Source organism: Abramis brama, assembly GCF_963993115.1.
Source record: "Abramis brama genome assembly, chromosome: 8".
Classification (NCBI taxonomy): Eukaryota; Metazoa; Chordata; class Actinopteri; order Cypriniformes; family Leuciscidae; genus Abramis; species Abramis brama.
The window spans coordinates 30,040,362-30,056,134 of record NC_139970.1 but is presented as its reverse complement, the minus strand read 5'-3'; the positions used below and the strand labels follow the sequence as shown (position 1 = coordinate 30,056,134).

Genomic DNA, 15,773 nt, shown 5'->3' with positions numbered 1-15,773 from the left:
GTCATGGTGAACAATATTGACAGGGAAAGGATTTTGTGTCACAGAATGTAAACACGAAAGCAAATAAGATTTGCATTATATTATACATATATTATATTAGTTGTATTATATTATAATCAGTTTGAGGACGGTTGTTTTCTGCTCCAGCATGACAATGTCCCTGTGCATAGACAAATGTCCTACTGACCCTGATGTGATTATGTAAACCTGAACAAAGTCTAGACCTGAACCCCATTTGAACACCTATAGGATGAATTGGATTGCTGACTGTGAGACTCCATCAGTGCCTGAACACACTGGTGATCTTATGTCTGAATGGGACCAAATCCCTACTGTCATGTTCCAACATAATAAAAGCTTTTGAAGAGAGAGAATAGAGAGAACCAGCTCCCTATAACATCACTGTTTTTTGTTTATTTTTAATAAATGCTCAACAAAGACATATTGTTTGAGTGTCCGAATACTTTTGTTTTGTCCATACTTTGTAATTTCGTACAGTCTATGATTCAAACTCAGGGAAAAAAGGAGCTTACGCTAGTTTATATTTAACTCAACATTTCCTCCATGGCGCTAGATGGCGCACAATACCTTGTGGGGAGAAGAGAAGAAGAGAACCCGACTTCCTGTGAGTGGCGGAAGTTTTCAATCGAGGAATATAATCCTAATATTCATGTGCTCATTTCTGTTCAGCAACTGAATTATCTTCATTAAACATGTTCTACAGCTTAAACTGACTCCTGGACTTAAAAAGTAGGTGTAATATATAAACCTGAAACCAGATGAAGGTATAATATGACATTGTATTTAGCTACAGGCCAGTTAAGATCACTTTTAATGTGCATCAGTGTAAATTGCTGACTGTTTTACTGCACTGACAGAAGTGAATAGTTACAATGTGCAGATTTTTGACTCGGTATATTAGTTAAAGTCATCTAATGATAAAATAATCTGATTTAGCTCTTCTAGGACTGGTTGCAGCGGTACATTTAAATGCATTCATTTAGCAGACGCTTTTATCTAGAGATAAAAGAAAACAATCTGCAAAGTAGTATATTAAGGTTCTTATCCTGTCCTGATTGTTGTTCTTCTCACTGCTTTATCTGTGATCTCAAAGAGGCCTTGAAACATCTGTTTGCAGAATGCCACATGAAAAAACCCGCAACAGCCCTCTTTCTGATCCGTGTAAACTTACTCTGGACCGGAGGAGAGCTCTGACTCTCTCACCTGGGCTCAAACGTGGCCACTGTCAGGTATGTCCATGACTTAAACAAAATTGAGGAAGGAGTGAGGTGTTTACAGTGTTTCAGTGCTTTCACCTAAATCATTCGGTAACACGTTATTTTACAGTGTCCTAGTTACATAAGTTACATGTACTTATTGTTGTAATAACAGTAAATTATGTGTAATTACATGCAACTAACCCTAACCTTATAGTAAGTACATGCTGTTAATTAACATTACTCATTACTTAATGTATTATTACACTGTAACAAGGACACCTTAAAACAAAGTTAGTGTATGCAAAACTATTCATGTTCAAATTTATTCTTTTGATTAATATCTTTTATTAATCATTCCTTTTTATGAATCTTATTAATCTCTTGTCACTGATAGCTATGTATTCATTTAATTATCATTGCTATATTCCTTGTTGCATTATTATTCTTTTACATGTTATTGATTTCTTTAATCATTTATATATTTTCTACTATATGCGCTGATATGTTTGATTATTTACAAATGGTGTCTCTTTTCTTTTACATCTCCTTTCATTGTGCAAATGTCTTACTACTTTTGGGGCTTTTCTTTATACTCAGATCTTCAGAATCTTCATCTGTTAGATACAATACTTTGGATTTCATTATAAACTATTTAATAAGAGAAACCTTATTATGTTTAAACCTATTTGTTATTATAATTTTCATATTTACTTAATTTATCGTCTTTATCATTTTACATGTTTACTTAATAAATTGTTTAGTCCTTATTCAAATTTGATCTCTGAGTCTGACATAATTATTGCTTGTATGCCTGGATCTCTCTGCATCAAAAGTTTAGCCCATCTCTTCATGTGTCTCAGACTGAAAGTCCCCTTAAGATCCCCAGGAGAGTTTCCACAGCTGAGGATGAGTGTGCAGATATGGAGATGTTTAAAGATCTGACAAAGAACAACTCCAAGGTGAATGAGATGGACAGGAAATGATGCATTATATGTGTTTGTGTATTTGTTGACATTTTTTTTTTCAAGTTCTAGTAAAGTACTACATTTGAACTAAGACATTATGGACATTTGTGGTGGAAATTCACCAATAAAATTAAAGTCAGGCAACTCAATGGTAAAAATTAAATAGAATGTATTTATGTGAAATCGCGATTCAGATATGTTTCTCTTACTACCAAAACATATCTGAGAGACCTACAAAGTGAGCTCCGAGCAAAACAGAGTATTTATTCAGTAAGATCATACATATTCTTTTATCATTGAACAAAGACTTTCAAATTGATTGGATAAAAAAATGAGCAGATTATCATTAGGCCTCTTATTCTTCCTTTTATCATATAAGTACATTTTTCAGTTCTTGACATCCCATAATATTCATCGACATCCCATAATATGCATGCCCACCTGACGTGCATAAATATTTTTAATTGGAAACATATTATCTGACTTCCTAAACTCTCCTCTTACCTTGACTGCAGAAAGAAATAATTATACCCAAGTTGCTTCTCACAGCATTTGTTTATTAGCTTTGAAACATCAGAGAGAGAGAGAAAAACACAAAAGACAATATATCACCAGGAGTTTTTCACCAGGTGTATGACAGATGACACATATATATATATATATATATATATATATATATATATATATATATATATATATATGTATGTATATATATATATATATATATATATATATATATATATATATATATGTATATATGTATATTACATAGATTTTCTTACACAATTATGAGATAATTATTTATAAAAAAAAAATAAAAAAATATATATATATATATTTATATATTTATAATTAATTATCTCATAATTGTGTAAGAAAATCTATGTAACTCATGTAAGGTTAACACAATTGATGTATAAGCAGCAGTGTTGACAGAATACATAGAAGCAAATAATATTTATCTTGCACATTTAGTCAAATAATTATAGTTCTTTTGAGTGTTATTGCTTTTATAAATCAGAAACTACAGCAATATGATAAAACACACAAGTGTTCAATACATTATGCATGTTCACCAAGTTATATAGTTTATAAGCATACCTATATGGTTGCCAAGCACAGAATTCTTTTGGCAAATTAATATAGAATGTGTTTATCTGTTTTTAGATGTTTTCCTGATCCAGTAAACTACCTCTGTTAACAATTCAACCTGATATGTCCTGATGTTTGGCAGTTTCTGATTGGCTTTGTTTTTTGTTTTTTGTATTGTTAGATCCACTGGACACAGCTGGCCTCAAATGGTACATCCTCCCAGTCAGATCCCAAATCACTAAAAAACAGCATTAAAGAACATACAGCATGGCAGGAAATCCAAAGGTAACGTGCTTTCCCCATTAACCTTCAGATCCCGAAGGCGAAGCCCGTTCTTCGTCACTCACTGTAAAAGTTTAGTTATGTTGTGTGTATTTTTTACATTGCATTATCTGAATTATGTCGTTTTGAACCACACAAATGACAAAAGAATGACTTGCTGTCAATTGCATGTGTGATATTTTGTGTTATAGACTCAATATTGCATGTATTTTGAGGTTTTAAACAGAATTTGTAACATTCTTGATTACCCAACACCTGTTTCCTGGCAGAGGAAGTGATGCATTGAGTGCATTTTGCATAGTGCTAGAACTGAAGTGTCTCTTATCTGGCATTAACAAATTCCTATGAAAACTGGCTCCTTGGCCAGTTTTTGTATTATTTTCCCTGATGTCCACTTATAATTTTAATCAAGTCATTTTTAGTCATTTTCCACCCTCTTTCAGATCCTTGAAATAGGCTTGCTGGATAAAGTTTTGAAAAATACAAAAAATACTAAATCGCTGTTTTTGTGTTGTGTAACGCATAATTTTTTTAATGCTTACTTTCATTAAACCATCCGAGAACCATCCAACCAAACCGAGAATTTATATAGAATATAGTATATCAGACTCTTGTTTCAAATGAGCAGAGGGAAATCCTGTTTTGCATGATATGGTGCACATCTACACTCTCCTACTGACGTTTTTTTTCTTATCATTTGCGCACCATCTGTGCATGTTGACCCGTTTCATTCCATGTGCACACTGCTAATACGTTAAAATGGCTAATGTACCATTAGTTAAAAAGTCAATAAACAGCTGTGCAGCATGTACCAAATGTTTAAACTGTCTGTCATGTAGTTAAGGAGCTACAGTATTTTTATACTGTATTTTGTTGAGGCAAATATAATTTACGATTTATAATTTAAAAATATTTTGTGATCTTTATTTGGCAGTCATTTGTTTCATTATGTTTGTCATTTACTTATTTATATATATATATATATATATATGTGTGTGTGTGTGTGTGTGTGTGTGTGTGTGTATGTTTATGTTTGAGCAATATCAATTTGAGTGTTGATTATTTAATATTTATTATTCTTTTCCCACAGGCGTCAGGTTAAAGTTGTCTTAGAAGATGTTCTTCAGACAGAGATCGGACGGAATCTAAAATGTAGTGGGCAGACTTTCAAAAAGACAGACCAATCAGAGAGCAAAAGACGGAGTGATCACACCTCAACAGCCACGCTTAAAGAAAAGAGGAGATCCAGTTTAACAAAAAGAGGAGGAACAGACTCTACTGAACCAAATGCCACTTCACCATCCCATAATCCGACTGAGTCATCTACTGAAAATGAATCATGTCTACAAAAGGAAATCAAAAATCTGCAATCCAAACAACTGAACTCATCACTGAAACTCCCGGATTCATCTGAAGTATCAAGTAACTCTTGTTCACCCAGAGAAAGCGACTCGCCACAGGCTGTTCAGATTAGTGAACAGTTTGCTAAACAGAACAAACCATTTACTTTTAAAGAGAATGACGCATCACTTCTTGAAGGATCTCCACAGCATGAGGAAGTGCTTTCCTCACCATTAGAAATGCAGGGTAGCCTGAGAGAAGAAATATCAGATAGTGAGGTAAGACCTGTACACCTTGGCAAAAGACATTGGAACATTTAATGTGCACTGCCATTCAAAAGTTTGGGGTCAGGCTTTTTTTTTTTTTAGAAAGAAATTATTACTTTAAGCAAGGATGCAATAAATTGATGAAAAGTGACAGTAAAGACATTTATAATGTTACAAGAAGTTTCTATTCATCAAAGAATCCTGGAAAAAATGAATTATGGTGGTTTCCATATAAATAACAAATTATGTTTCAAAAAATAAATTAATTGCACTATCTTATCTCATAATTAGTAATCATGAGATTAATCGCAATTATTAGGTTTAGCAAAGAAAAATATAAGAATAATATATTCTTAAGTACATCAGTTTAGGATTCACTTAGAAACATTACCATTTAATTGTAGATCATCCTTTTTGATTCTGCCTTCGATTTTACAGAATTTTGATCTACCCAATAAGCAAGAAATGAGAGAAACACAAGAGCCCTCAAAGGATTCTGCAGGAGATGAGGAAAATCACTTGCGCAAGAATGGAGAGGTGGTGCAGGAAGTGGAAGGGATGAGAGGAAGTGTGTTGCGCCTCTCGGTCGGGGCTGAGGGGCAGATCCCAGCCAAAAGATGTCGTGTGGATAGCTTCTCAGGTGAACAGGGTCCCAACTCATACCCCACCTCTGGGAGCACAGAGGGACAGAGCTTCATCATAGAATCCTTTACGCTCAACCCATCTGAACCTAGTAAGTGATTAGTGCCCAATATTCAGCAATCATTTTCATTAACATGTACCAATTAGAGGTGTAACTATATATCATTATATCTATTTGTTGCGATATAAAAATGTGACGATATAAATCGGTGATCACGATATAGAGTTTTATCCAAGACTCAGCTTACTCTATTTATAAGGTAGGCTATAATTCGCCTAAAAATGTAAATTCTGTCATCATGTCGTTTCAAACCTATAAGATTTTTGTTTATCTTCCAAACACAAATGAAGATATTTAAGAAACCTGAGAGATCCCTGTTCCTTCATTTAAAGTCCATTCCTCTAAAACTTAAAAAAAAAAGGCATTGTAAAATTAATCAATCGAGCGGTCTAATCCAAATTCATGTCTTATGAAGAGACACGATGGCTTTATGATAAACAGATTTGCAATGCATTTACTGTAGTAAACATGGACGTTCAAATGTGTGACGCTTGCGAACAACATGAGAGTGAGTAAATGGAGACAATTTTGATTAGAACTTTGATTGATTGCTTCGTGCTGGAGCGGCTCCTCAAAGTGAAAGTGCAAACATCATTTTAATCACCGTATCGCATTTAGTTGTAGTAGTATGATGATTCAAAGTGTTTTAGATGGATTATTCTTACCATGTAAGTGCATTAATAAAGTGAGAGACAGGACTTTGCTCCATGAGCACCAGGATGCCTGCATTGAAAGCATGAGTGTACTGCGAGTGTAATAGTTTTAGTGACAGCACTACATTACATTAAACTACTATATATAGCTAATGTTTAATATAGTGTATAATAATGCAATGGGGGAATATTTGTGGGTCTTAATAATGCCAAATGTCTGATTTTGCCAGTGAAAAAAGGGCCTACATTTTATTTATATGTAGTCAGTGACAGTGCAAGCATATGTTTCTAACATAATTCTGCATTTTCAGCTTCAGAATCATGAATATTTTTTTTTCTGGTGTCACCACTGCCCTGTGTATTGGGACCAGGACCGAGTTCAAGTCTATTCAAGTCCACTACCCCAAGTACATAAAAATTTGAGCATTTTAAACAACAGTTGATTTTTTTTGTTAACTTTTCACCACATGTCGTAGAAGTAATAATAATTAAAAAAATTAAGATTTTGGCTTAAAATATTGTTCAGTATCGTGATTTGTATTAAATCGTGACATAAGTGTATCGTCACTCACACCCCTAATAACAGTACATAGTAATAAACGTTTAAAAAAAGGTTTAGCTACATATGTTGTAATAAAACATTTTAAAGCAAATAACTTGCCATGCGTCATGACTTACTCTGCCATTCAAAAGTTTATGTCAGTATGATTTTATTTCTTTGAAAGAAATTAGTTCATATATCCAGTGAGGATTAAATAGATCAAAAGTGGCAGTAAAAAACACTTTCATCAAACTTCCTTTTGAATTTTCTATTCATCATCAAGAATCCTGGAAAAAAAATATATCACAGTTCCCACAAAAGTATTAAGCAGCACAACTGTTTCCAACATTTATTATTATAAGAATTGTTTCTTGAGCACCAAATAAGCATATTAGAATGATTTCCGAAGGATCATGTGAAACTGAAGACAGCCAAAATTCAGTTTACCATTACAGGTTATTTTAAATTGTAATGATATTTCACATTGTTTAATCAAATAAATGCAGCCTTGGTGAGCATAAGAGACTTTCAAAAACATTTTTGAAAATCTAATCCACGCCAAACTTTTGAGCAGTAGTGTATGTAATTGATAAATATACATTTATACATTATAAATACATTGATAAATATAAATATACATTAAAATATCAAAACATCGTAATTATTACAGATATAACAAATCATTTTTTCTAAAGTTGTCTACCTCATGTTTTACTTCTAAACTTTGTATGTTTATTATTTAAAAACAATAATTCTATCATTACCTTGCTTAGTTGTTCTCTCCAGTGAAGAGGATGATGAAGACGAGGAAAGAGAAGAGGAAGCCTCTGCTTTAAACATCCAGCCACTGGAGTGTGCAAAGTTCATGAATAAAGTAGATGAATCAGCAAGAGTTTATGAGCAGAAAAACACACCTGAGTGTAACTTACAAGCTACAGAGATGTATGACCAGGTTTGTATGATTATCTAAATACTGGACTAAAATAATATGGTTAGTTTACTAAATATATAGCTCATCTATATATAGTAAACCATCTAGCTTAACATAAGGGGTGTGTTGCAGCTGGTCACTGGTACTGATGTGTGTTTGTATGTTTTCATTGTCAGAATTCTGCTGTGATAGAGCTACTGCTGTCTTCCCTTCACATGGGTGGAGTTAATGTCACATCCAATGAGAGTATGACGGTGAGAACGATATGTTGATGTGATGGGTTGGAGTGATCAAATATGTCTGAATCATTTTTATCAAAGTTATAAAGATATGTTTTACGTAATATAACAGGAAGTGTATGAGGAAGGTTTCACTGGAAGGAATGAGGGAGTGTCACTGATTTTTAATATACTATTTTTCAGATTACTACAGACAAGATCACCTTTTCGTTGAAAGGTAAACCTGTTTTAAACAAAAATGATCTAGTGAAGTGTAAATTACTTATTTTTAAGCATTTACTGTTTTCTTTTGTAGATTTTAGATTTTCATATTTTTTTATTTTATAATATAGATTAGATATAGATCAAGGTAAGATATATGCAAGATATACCTTATGTTTAGATTTTTGTAAACATCTGTCTGTTTTGTTTTTGTTTACTCAGATTCTTCAGTGAAAATTTCTATATCAACTGCTAGTGTGTGCAAATACAGTGTGTGGGAGGGGGCTACATTAAGGGGGTGTGGCCTGGTTAAGGATGATGAGGTCCCGCCCCCTTCTCTGCTCTTCTTTTGGCTGTCTGATGCTCAGGCACACCAACTACACAATGACCTGTCTGTCATCGAGTCAGGCACGCGTCCAGGTGAGATTACTGATTTGTTTATTTTTTTGAAAGTAATGACAGTACTTTTTTTTTTATCCTCTCTCCTTTTACATATGTTTTCCTGTGTGTGTACAGCTGAAGGCAGTACATGTGTGTTGCTGTGTTTGGCTGAACCTGTTACTGGTATAATGAGTGCGCTCTTGGCCTCTTTAATGGACATGGTGGTTTTGAAGCAGAACGGCTCGGACCTCTCGTCCCCCCTCTCACAGCCGGACAGCCTGAAACTGCTGCAGAGCTCCCAGGAAACACACCTGCTCCAGCTGCTGACGCCCAAAATTGATGCACAAACCAGCACTGCACATGCAGCTGTATCTGCTGTGAAGGTTCAGACAAAATATTGTATCTATGATTCTGGTTTGCATGTTTGCTTTTTTTCTTCTTGTTCTTCCCTGAAGTTCACTTTTAATGTTAGTAATTTTGTTACCATCGTGGTTTTTGGATGATCTGTTTTCCCGCTTAGTTTGATGTGGGAAACTTAGACAGAATTATTGATTATAGGAGGCTATATTAAATGTTTTCCATTTTATATAGCCATTTCATGGATTGAATGTGTGTCTCCAGTGTCAGGATTCTGATGTTCAGTTGAAGCCAGTCTACACTCTGTGCCATAGAAAAGCTCAGGGTTCATATAGTGTTTCCTTGGCACCTACAATTGGGGCAGAATGGACACCGTACAGACACTCTGTCCCGGCACGCAGGTGAAAACTTGTGATTTTACCATGTTTAAGGGGGATTTACTATCTCATTCAAAAGTTTGGAGTCTGGAGGCTGCATTTATTTTACCAAAATACAGTTAAAAAAGTAAAATAATGAAATATTACAATTTAAAATAACTGCTTTCTATTTGAATATATTTTAAAATGTAATTTATTCCTGTGCTGACAAAGCTGGATTTTCAGCAGCCTTTACTCCAATCTTCAGTGTCACATGATCCTTCAGAAATCATTCTATTATGCTGATTTAGTGCTCAAGAAAAAACTCTTATTATCAATGTTGAAAACAGCTGTGCTGTTAATATTTTTGCGAATACTGAATACTTTTTTTTCAAGATTCTTTGATGAATAGAAAGTTCAGAAGAACAGCATTTCTTTGAAACATTAAACAATTCTTTGATCCAAAGTGACAGGAATTTAACAAGTATTAATTTCTTTAAAAAAAGACTGACTTTTGAACAGTTGCATACTCAGTCTTGAATAAAATTATAACCCTATATTTACACACATTCTCTGTACCTCAGTCCTAATTTACCACTATTCCTCCCTGTTTAGATTGATTCTGTTCCCTCCTCCGCCCTCGAAAGGAGCCCTCACCGTGACGACAGAGGACCTGGAATGTTTAGACAGCGGCGAGTTTCTTAATGATGTCATCATCGACTTCTACCTCAAGTAAGACTAAGACACAATATTTCAGTGTGGGAGGAGTTGAATTAGATCCAATCCTTCACAGTTATTCGGGGATGAAAGGGGTTAAGAACTGGGACTTTTGACTATAAGCATAAAAATTGGTCCAATTGGCATCTGGTTCTGCTCAAAACCTGCACATAGTTGCCTGTCTTAATGATGTGGAAAACAACCAACCATTTGCTTTTTTTGTTTTTTTACATACAATTTTTAGGTGCTTAAATTTGAACTCAACATAACCCAGAAGATGTCTTATTTACTTGCTACCAGGCATGTCAACCAATACTCTTTTGAATATCGGTTACAAACTCACAAACTGATTTTGTATTTTCAGGGATTAAAGTTTGGATTTCTGTCAATTGCAGGTTTCCAGTCTGTCCTTAATGTCTTTTAATTTTAAGGCTGTAAATAGGCTTACATTTCTCAAATAGTGTAATAAATGTCTTAATTTTAGTTTGAGTAGGTCTTAAATTAAGGAAAGACGAGGTGTATTCACCCTGCTGAGGGGGATGTGATCAAAGCCTGGAGTGGAACTGCTCCGTGTTCACTCCATTTTAAAGGTTATTCTGATATGTTTCATTTTTTTATATCATGAACGTCTGAACACAACATTTATAATACTATATGTAACGGTTTGGAAAGTATTCTATACGTTTAATAAATAGAATTACACAAAAATGTCCAAATGTAGGCTAGCGCCTATAGAGAGAAATGCACTTTTACGGATTACATAAGAAAGTAGTCGGTTTCTTTTAGTTTGGAATTGTTTTGTTTAAAAGTAGACATTTCAAGCTTTCTTTAGATATATTTCTCATGCCTGTGTACTTAGCCTATACACTGAGTTTCGGTTCATTTATGAGACGAGCTCCAGTTCACGAGCAATGCAATCGCGCTGGCGCCTCCTGATTATATTGTCTGCTATATTTGCTTCTCATTTATTAAATCTAGGCAATTGGTTGATGAAACATTGATTTAAAATTAAGATACAATTTATACAAAACAAAATTCACTTTAAGTTTTGTTTTGTATAAAGCCTTTCTTTAATGAAGTGGTCAAAATCATGTTTGACCCACTCCATTTCTCCCGATATATTGCGCATCTTATGATGCTATCTTACTCATGCTGTTTACTTTTCATATAATCAACATAGGTGAAATTTAAAAATAACATTATATGATTTAAACATGCATATGAAACTAAATGCGTTTTATTTTAATGGCTACAACACGTATAGTAGGCCTACAGTACAGAGAAATGTAATGTCGGTGCGGGATTTGAGCGAACGCGTTTACGGTGAGCATGTGGGGGTAGGGGTGTGATTTTCAAATAATTATAATTATAGATAGAATAATTCCCAGCGATCATCAAATATTATTTTTGCTTGAAATGCCCATCCCTACCATAAATGCACTTTTTTTTCTGATTCTGGTGCTATTAGTTTCCCTCTTCTCTTCAGTGTTAACAGGTTGAGTTAAACATGCGTTATAATTTTTTATAATGCTCAGGTTAAAATTTAGCCAACTCTGAATTTAGAATTCTTGAATTTAGCCAACTCTGTTGGCTTTTATAATTTGAGAAAAAGAAACTTGTGTTAAAGTTATGCTAATGGTTAATTGTTTGTATGACTACATCACAAAGAGTCAAGTCTTGTAAAAGCATTAGATTAAAAACATTGAAATTTCATAAAAGTGTGTAAATAATAGAAACGCAGTTCAAAATGGCCTTTCTTTAAATGCAAATCTTCTTTGAGTATTTCATTTGTCAAGGTAAAGCATGTACTCGCTATACTCCTAATTACAATAAGAAAAAAACTGCTCTTAAACTGGGTGTGTGACAGGCTGTGGAATGGGATTTGGCCGAGGAAACATTTTCAGTCACAGATTTTTTTTTTTGCTTTAACTCCTGTATTTTATGTGTGTGTGTTTCAGGTATCTTATGGTGCAAAAGGCTCCGCCGGCATCTGTACACAGATCTCATGTTTTCAGCAGTTTTTTCTATAAGCAGCTCACACGCAGAGACAATGCTAATGAGGACAGTACAAGCACACCGTGAGTATTTGTCACACGGCACACACAGAGTTCATATATACAGCTCACTTGCTTATTGTTACAAAAAGTTTGTGTTACACAACAATACATTCATATATTTTTATGATGGATATGTGCCATCAGAGCTCAGGTCAGAAGACATCAGCGTGTGAGGACATGGACCCGTCATGTAGACATCTTTGACAAAGACTTCCTGTTTGTGCCTGTAAATCAAGAGTGAGTATTAGCTATACAAATACATTGTTTGGATACTTAAGCCATACTTACTTTTATGGGGCAGTGTTTTTATTGTGTTTATATAAATCAGTAGTTTCTGTTCATTAGTTTGCATTCATATGGACATATATTATGGACTTTTGTCCGCTCACTGGACTTTATGCGTATGATGCAACTTGTGAGATTTAATTTGCCTGCCTTGAATGAACCTGCGTGAATCATATTGTTTTTAAAAGAATTTTATATCAAGTCTGGTGTTTGTTCTAGAGCTCACTGGTACCTCGTGGTGATTTGTTTCCCCGGCTTAGAAGAGCCGCAGTATGTGAAGAGGGATGGAAGTGAAGGTTTGGGTGAGTCTGAGGGTGAGATACATGGAGAGAATAGATCCAACATTGATGAGGACAATAATACAGGTAAAAATTTGATTTGAATGCTTTACTACTAAGCTACTTATGCTTACTAGTTTAAGAATTATTTCATGATTCTAGACAAACTTTTGTTCTTAATCTAGATGACAGTCATATAAAGTCAAGCACGTCTCATCCTCTCGTAAGTCAAAATAAATGTTGATAACTGTCAGAAATCTGCACTGGATTACATTTGATTTGGTATAATGGAATATGGATAGATAATGTGCACATGCACAGCAACAGCAGAATCTTGTGCTTCTCTTTCTGTAGAACTGTACGGAAAATACCTGCAAAAGACAAACTGTGTGTAAAAGGTATGTGTGTGTTTTTAAAGGGGTCATGAATTGCATTTTTTTTTATAATGTTTCCTGAGGTGCACTTATAATGTTAGTATGATTTTTACATCAAAAATGATCATAATTTAGAAATAATTTAGAAATAAAAGGCCATTTTCAACCCTGATTTTAGCAGTTCAAACATGCTGTAAATTAGACTGTAGACAGCGTCATTTATTATGAAGGGAGTCACTGCACTGAGACATTCACATAATTGAAAATAAATAACCACTTTCCTAGCATAAGGATCCTTTGGAAGGTGACGTCAGTTTAGTCCAGTGATCCTGTATCTCTCTTCTCCTCATCTCATTATCGTGCCAGTGGGCGGGGCCAAAGACACGATGATGTAGAAGCAGGCATTGATTTGATTCTGCAGAGGCGGTCTTTCGTCGCACTATTATGTCATAATATGACAAAATCCCAAATGAGTTGTTTTCTGAGCTGGGATTCAATAAAAGCTGTTTTTGGATTAACGATGAAGTTTTGAGTTCTGAAACGCACAGGATATTTTTACATTAGACATTAGCTGTTATTTTTATTATTATTAGCTGATATTAAGCATACAGAGTCAACTAATACTCTGAGTGTCAGTTGACATGTAGTTGCAAAGTTACTTAGAGGTAACACTTCATTTCCATGGTCCACTTTAAACATTCTACTAACTATAATTTTTATTAGGCAGCCTTTCAGAAAATAAATTTCACTGCTAACGTGTAAATTTTAAATTAACAAATTAATTGAAATGTTTAATTTAAGGGATTTTGCCATTTAATGGGCAGAACATTTTTAATGTTGAGAATTATTAAGAATTATTTTACTCTTTATTTTTTCAGACCATGTATTCTCATAATGGATTCCCTGAAGTTATCGGTTCATGAACGTATCTTCAAACTCTTGCGCGAGTGAGTGTTTGCTCTCTGACAGCAGTCCAACTGTCTCACATTTATGTTGTGTTATTATCATAATTGTTATAAATATATATATATATATATTTTACATGAAGTGATTAATTTTGAGTTGTTTTTTTTTAGATACCTTCAGGTGGAGTGGGTGGCAAAGAGAGGTGGTCATCGTGACTTTAGTGTTGACCACATGGTAGGTTCCCACTGTAAGGTCCCCCTACAGGACAACAGCAGTGACTGTGGCCTTTACCTGCTACAATATGCTGAAAGCTTTTTACAGGTAGACTTGCACTCGTTCTTTATTCTGGATTTTCAAATACAAAAATGTGCGTAAGAGTCTGTTTTGACCACAAAGGCAACTGCAATGCTGTTTGTGTATCTTTCAGGACCCTGTGTTACACTTTGACTTGCCATTGAGATTGGATCACTGGTTTCCACGGCAACAGGTGCGAGGGAAACGGGAGGAGATTCGAGACCTCATCCTAAACTTATACAGATTTCAGAAAGGCTCTTTGGGAAATGAAGCTCTAGAAGATAGAATAGATCATGGAAATGTCATTCAGTGATGTAAAGCTTTTAGGTTCACGTGATTATTTTATCCTAGATGTATATATATTTTAGCTGATTTTTAAACTTTTGTATTATTTTATGCTTTTGTATACATTGTTGTAAAAACTTTAGAAAGAAATAAATGTTGATGAAATTAAATCAAATAGTTTTGCCTTTTTAATATCAGATTTTCTGTATAGCCTGTGTCTTTGAGGTAAGTAGCACTTTTTTAAAGGGGTTATACTGCATGAAATCAATATTCCTTGATCTTTTACGCAACAAACAAGAACCTTTTAAACAAGGATGTTTGTTCTCTGTATATGTGATTGTGGTCTCTCTTAAAAGTGGCTTTGGTTGTGATGAATGAATGTAGGAGAAGCCAGCCATTAGCACATGATTGGTTGAGCAGTCGGGTGAGGCTTGACTCAGTTTTCTGGCCTACTCATTTAGTTGTGCTCAAGTGGATTGTCAAAAGGGAGTGTGCGTGCAGGGATCTATGGTTGAATGCTAATCAGACAGAGATTAGACCGATTTACAGACCACCCACCACCTTCCAATAATCCCATTGTTGCAATCTATGTACAATGTTTGGCTTTGTTTACTTAAAAGACAAACAATACAGTATAAAGTCAGTAAACCCAGTGATTTTGAATCTTTCTTTGTGTGTGTACCAAGGAGGTATTTAATTCCGTTAGCATTTCCTTACAAACCTTGACCCCTTTAAGTCAGGCCACAAGAAGGCTATTTTTGAAATTGCATGATACCATACTATTACTATTTTTGCTATATTTGCTGTAGGCACACACTGGCCCTTATCAACAAGAACAATTGTTGTCAACACAATCTGTTTCTTTACTGACTATTTGATCAAACTACCAGAGGGACAGGGATTTTTTTTTTAACCAAAATGGAAACTGTATGCTAAGTATGCTATCTGTGGTGGTTAATTTCTAAGGACACGGACACTAAACCACCTGGACAGTAATTGTATTGTGGTTGATAAATTAGTGTGAGACACAGGGGGTTATTAAAACTACA

The 15,773-nt window shown here is 34.4% G+C and overlaps 1 protein-coding gene across 5 annotated transcripts; it reads left to right on the top strand.

Annotated features, from left to right (window-relative positions):
• The first annotated feature begins 601 nt into the window (after positions 1–601).
• Positions 602–14,899, top strand: LOC311088167 (sentrin-specific protease 7). Of its 5 annotated transcripts, none has more exons than XM_084121869.1 (21): positions 602–750; positions 1,139–1,250; positions 2,081–2,179; positions 3,459–3,562; positions 4,650–5,178; positions 5,605–5,899; positions 7,837–8,015; positions 8,171–8,248; positions 8,417–8,450; positions 8,657–8,854; positions 8,951–9,198; positions 9,437–9,573; positions 10,144–10,260; positions 12,204–12,323; positions 12,447–12,539; positions 12,807–12,952; positions 13,051–13,088; positions 13,220–13,263; positions 14,118–14,186; positions 14,316–14,466; positions 14,573–14,899. In XM_084121869.1, exons 2-21 carry the CDS (start codon positions 1,140–1,142, stop codon positions 14,750–14,752), a joined length of 2,970 nt encoding a protein of 989 aa, XP_083977995.1. In that variant the 5' UTR covers positions 602–750; position 1,139; the 3' UTR covers positions 14,753–14,899. The 5 variants fall into 5 exon arrangements, 4 of the variants coding, with proteins under 4 accessions (XP_083977995.1, XP_083977993.1, XP_083977996.1 ...); XR_014607461.1 differs by having other exon boundaries at positions 610–750; positions 2,054–2,179; positions 12,848–12,952; XM_084121867.1 differs by having other exon boundaries at positions 610–750; positions 2,054–2,179.
• The last annotated feature ends 874 nt before the right edge of the window (positions 14,900–15,773 follow it).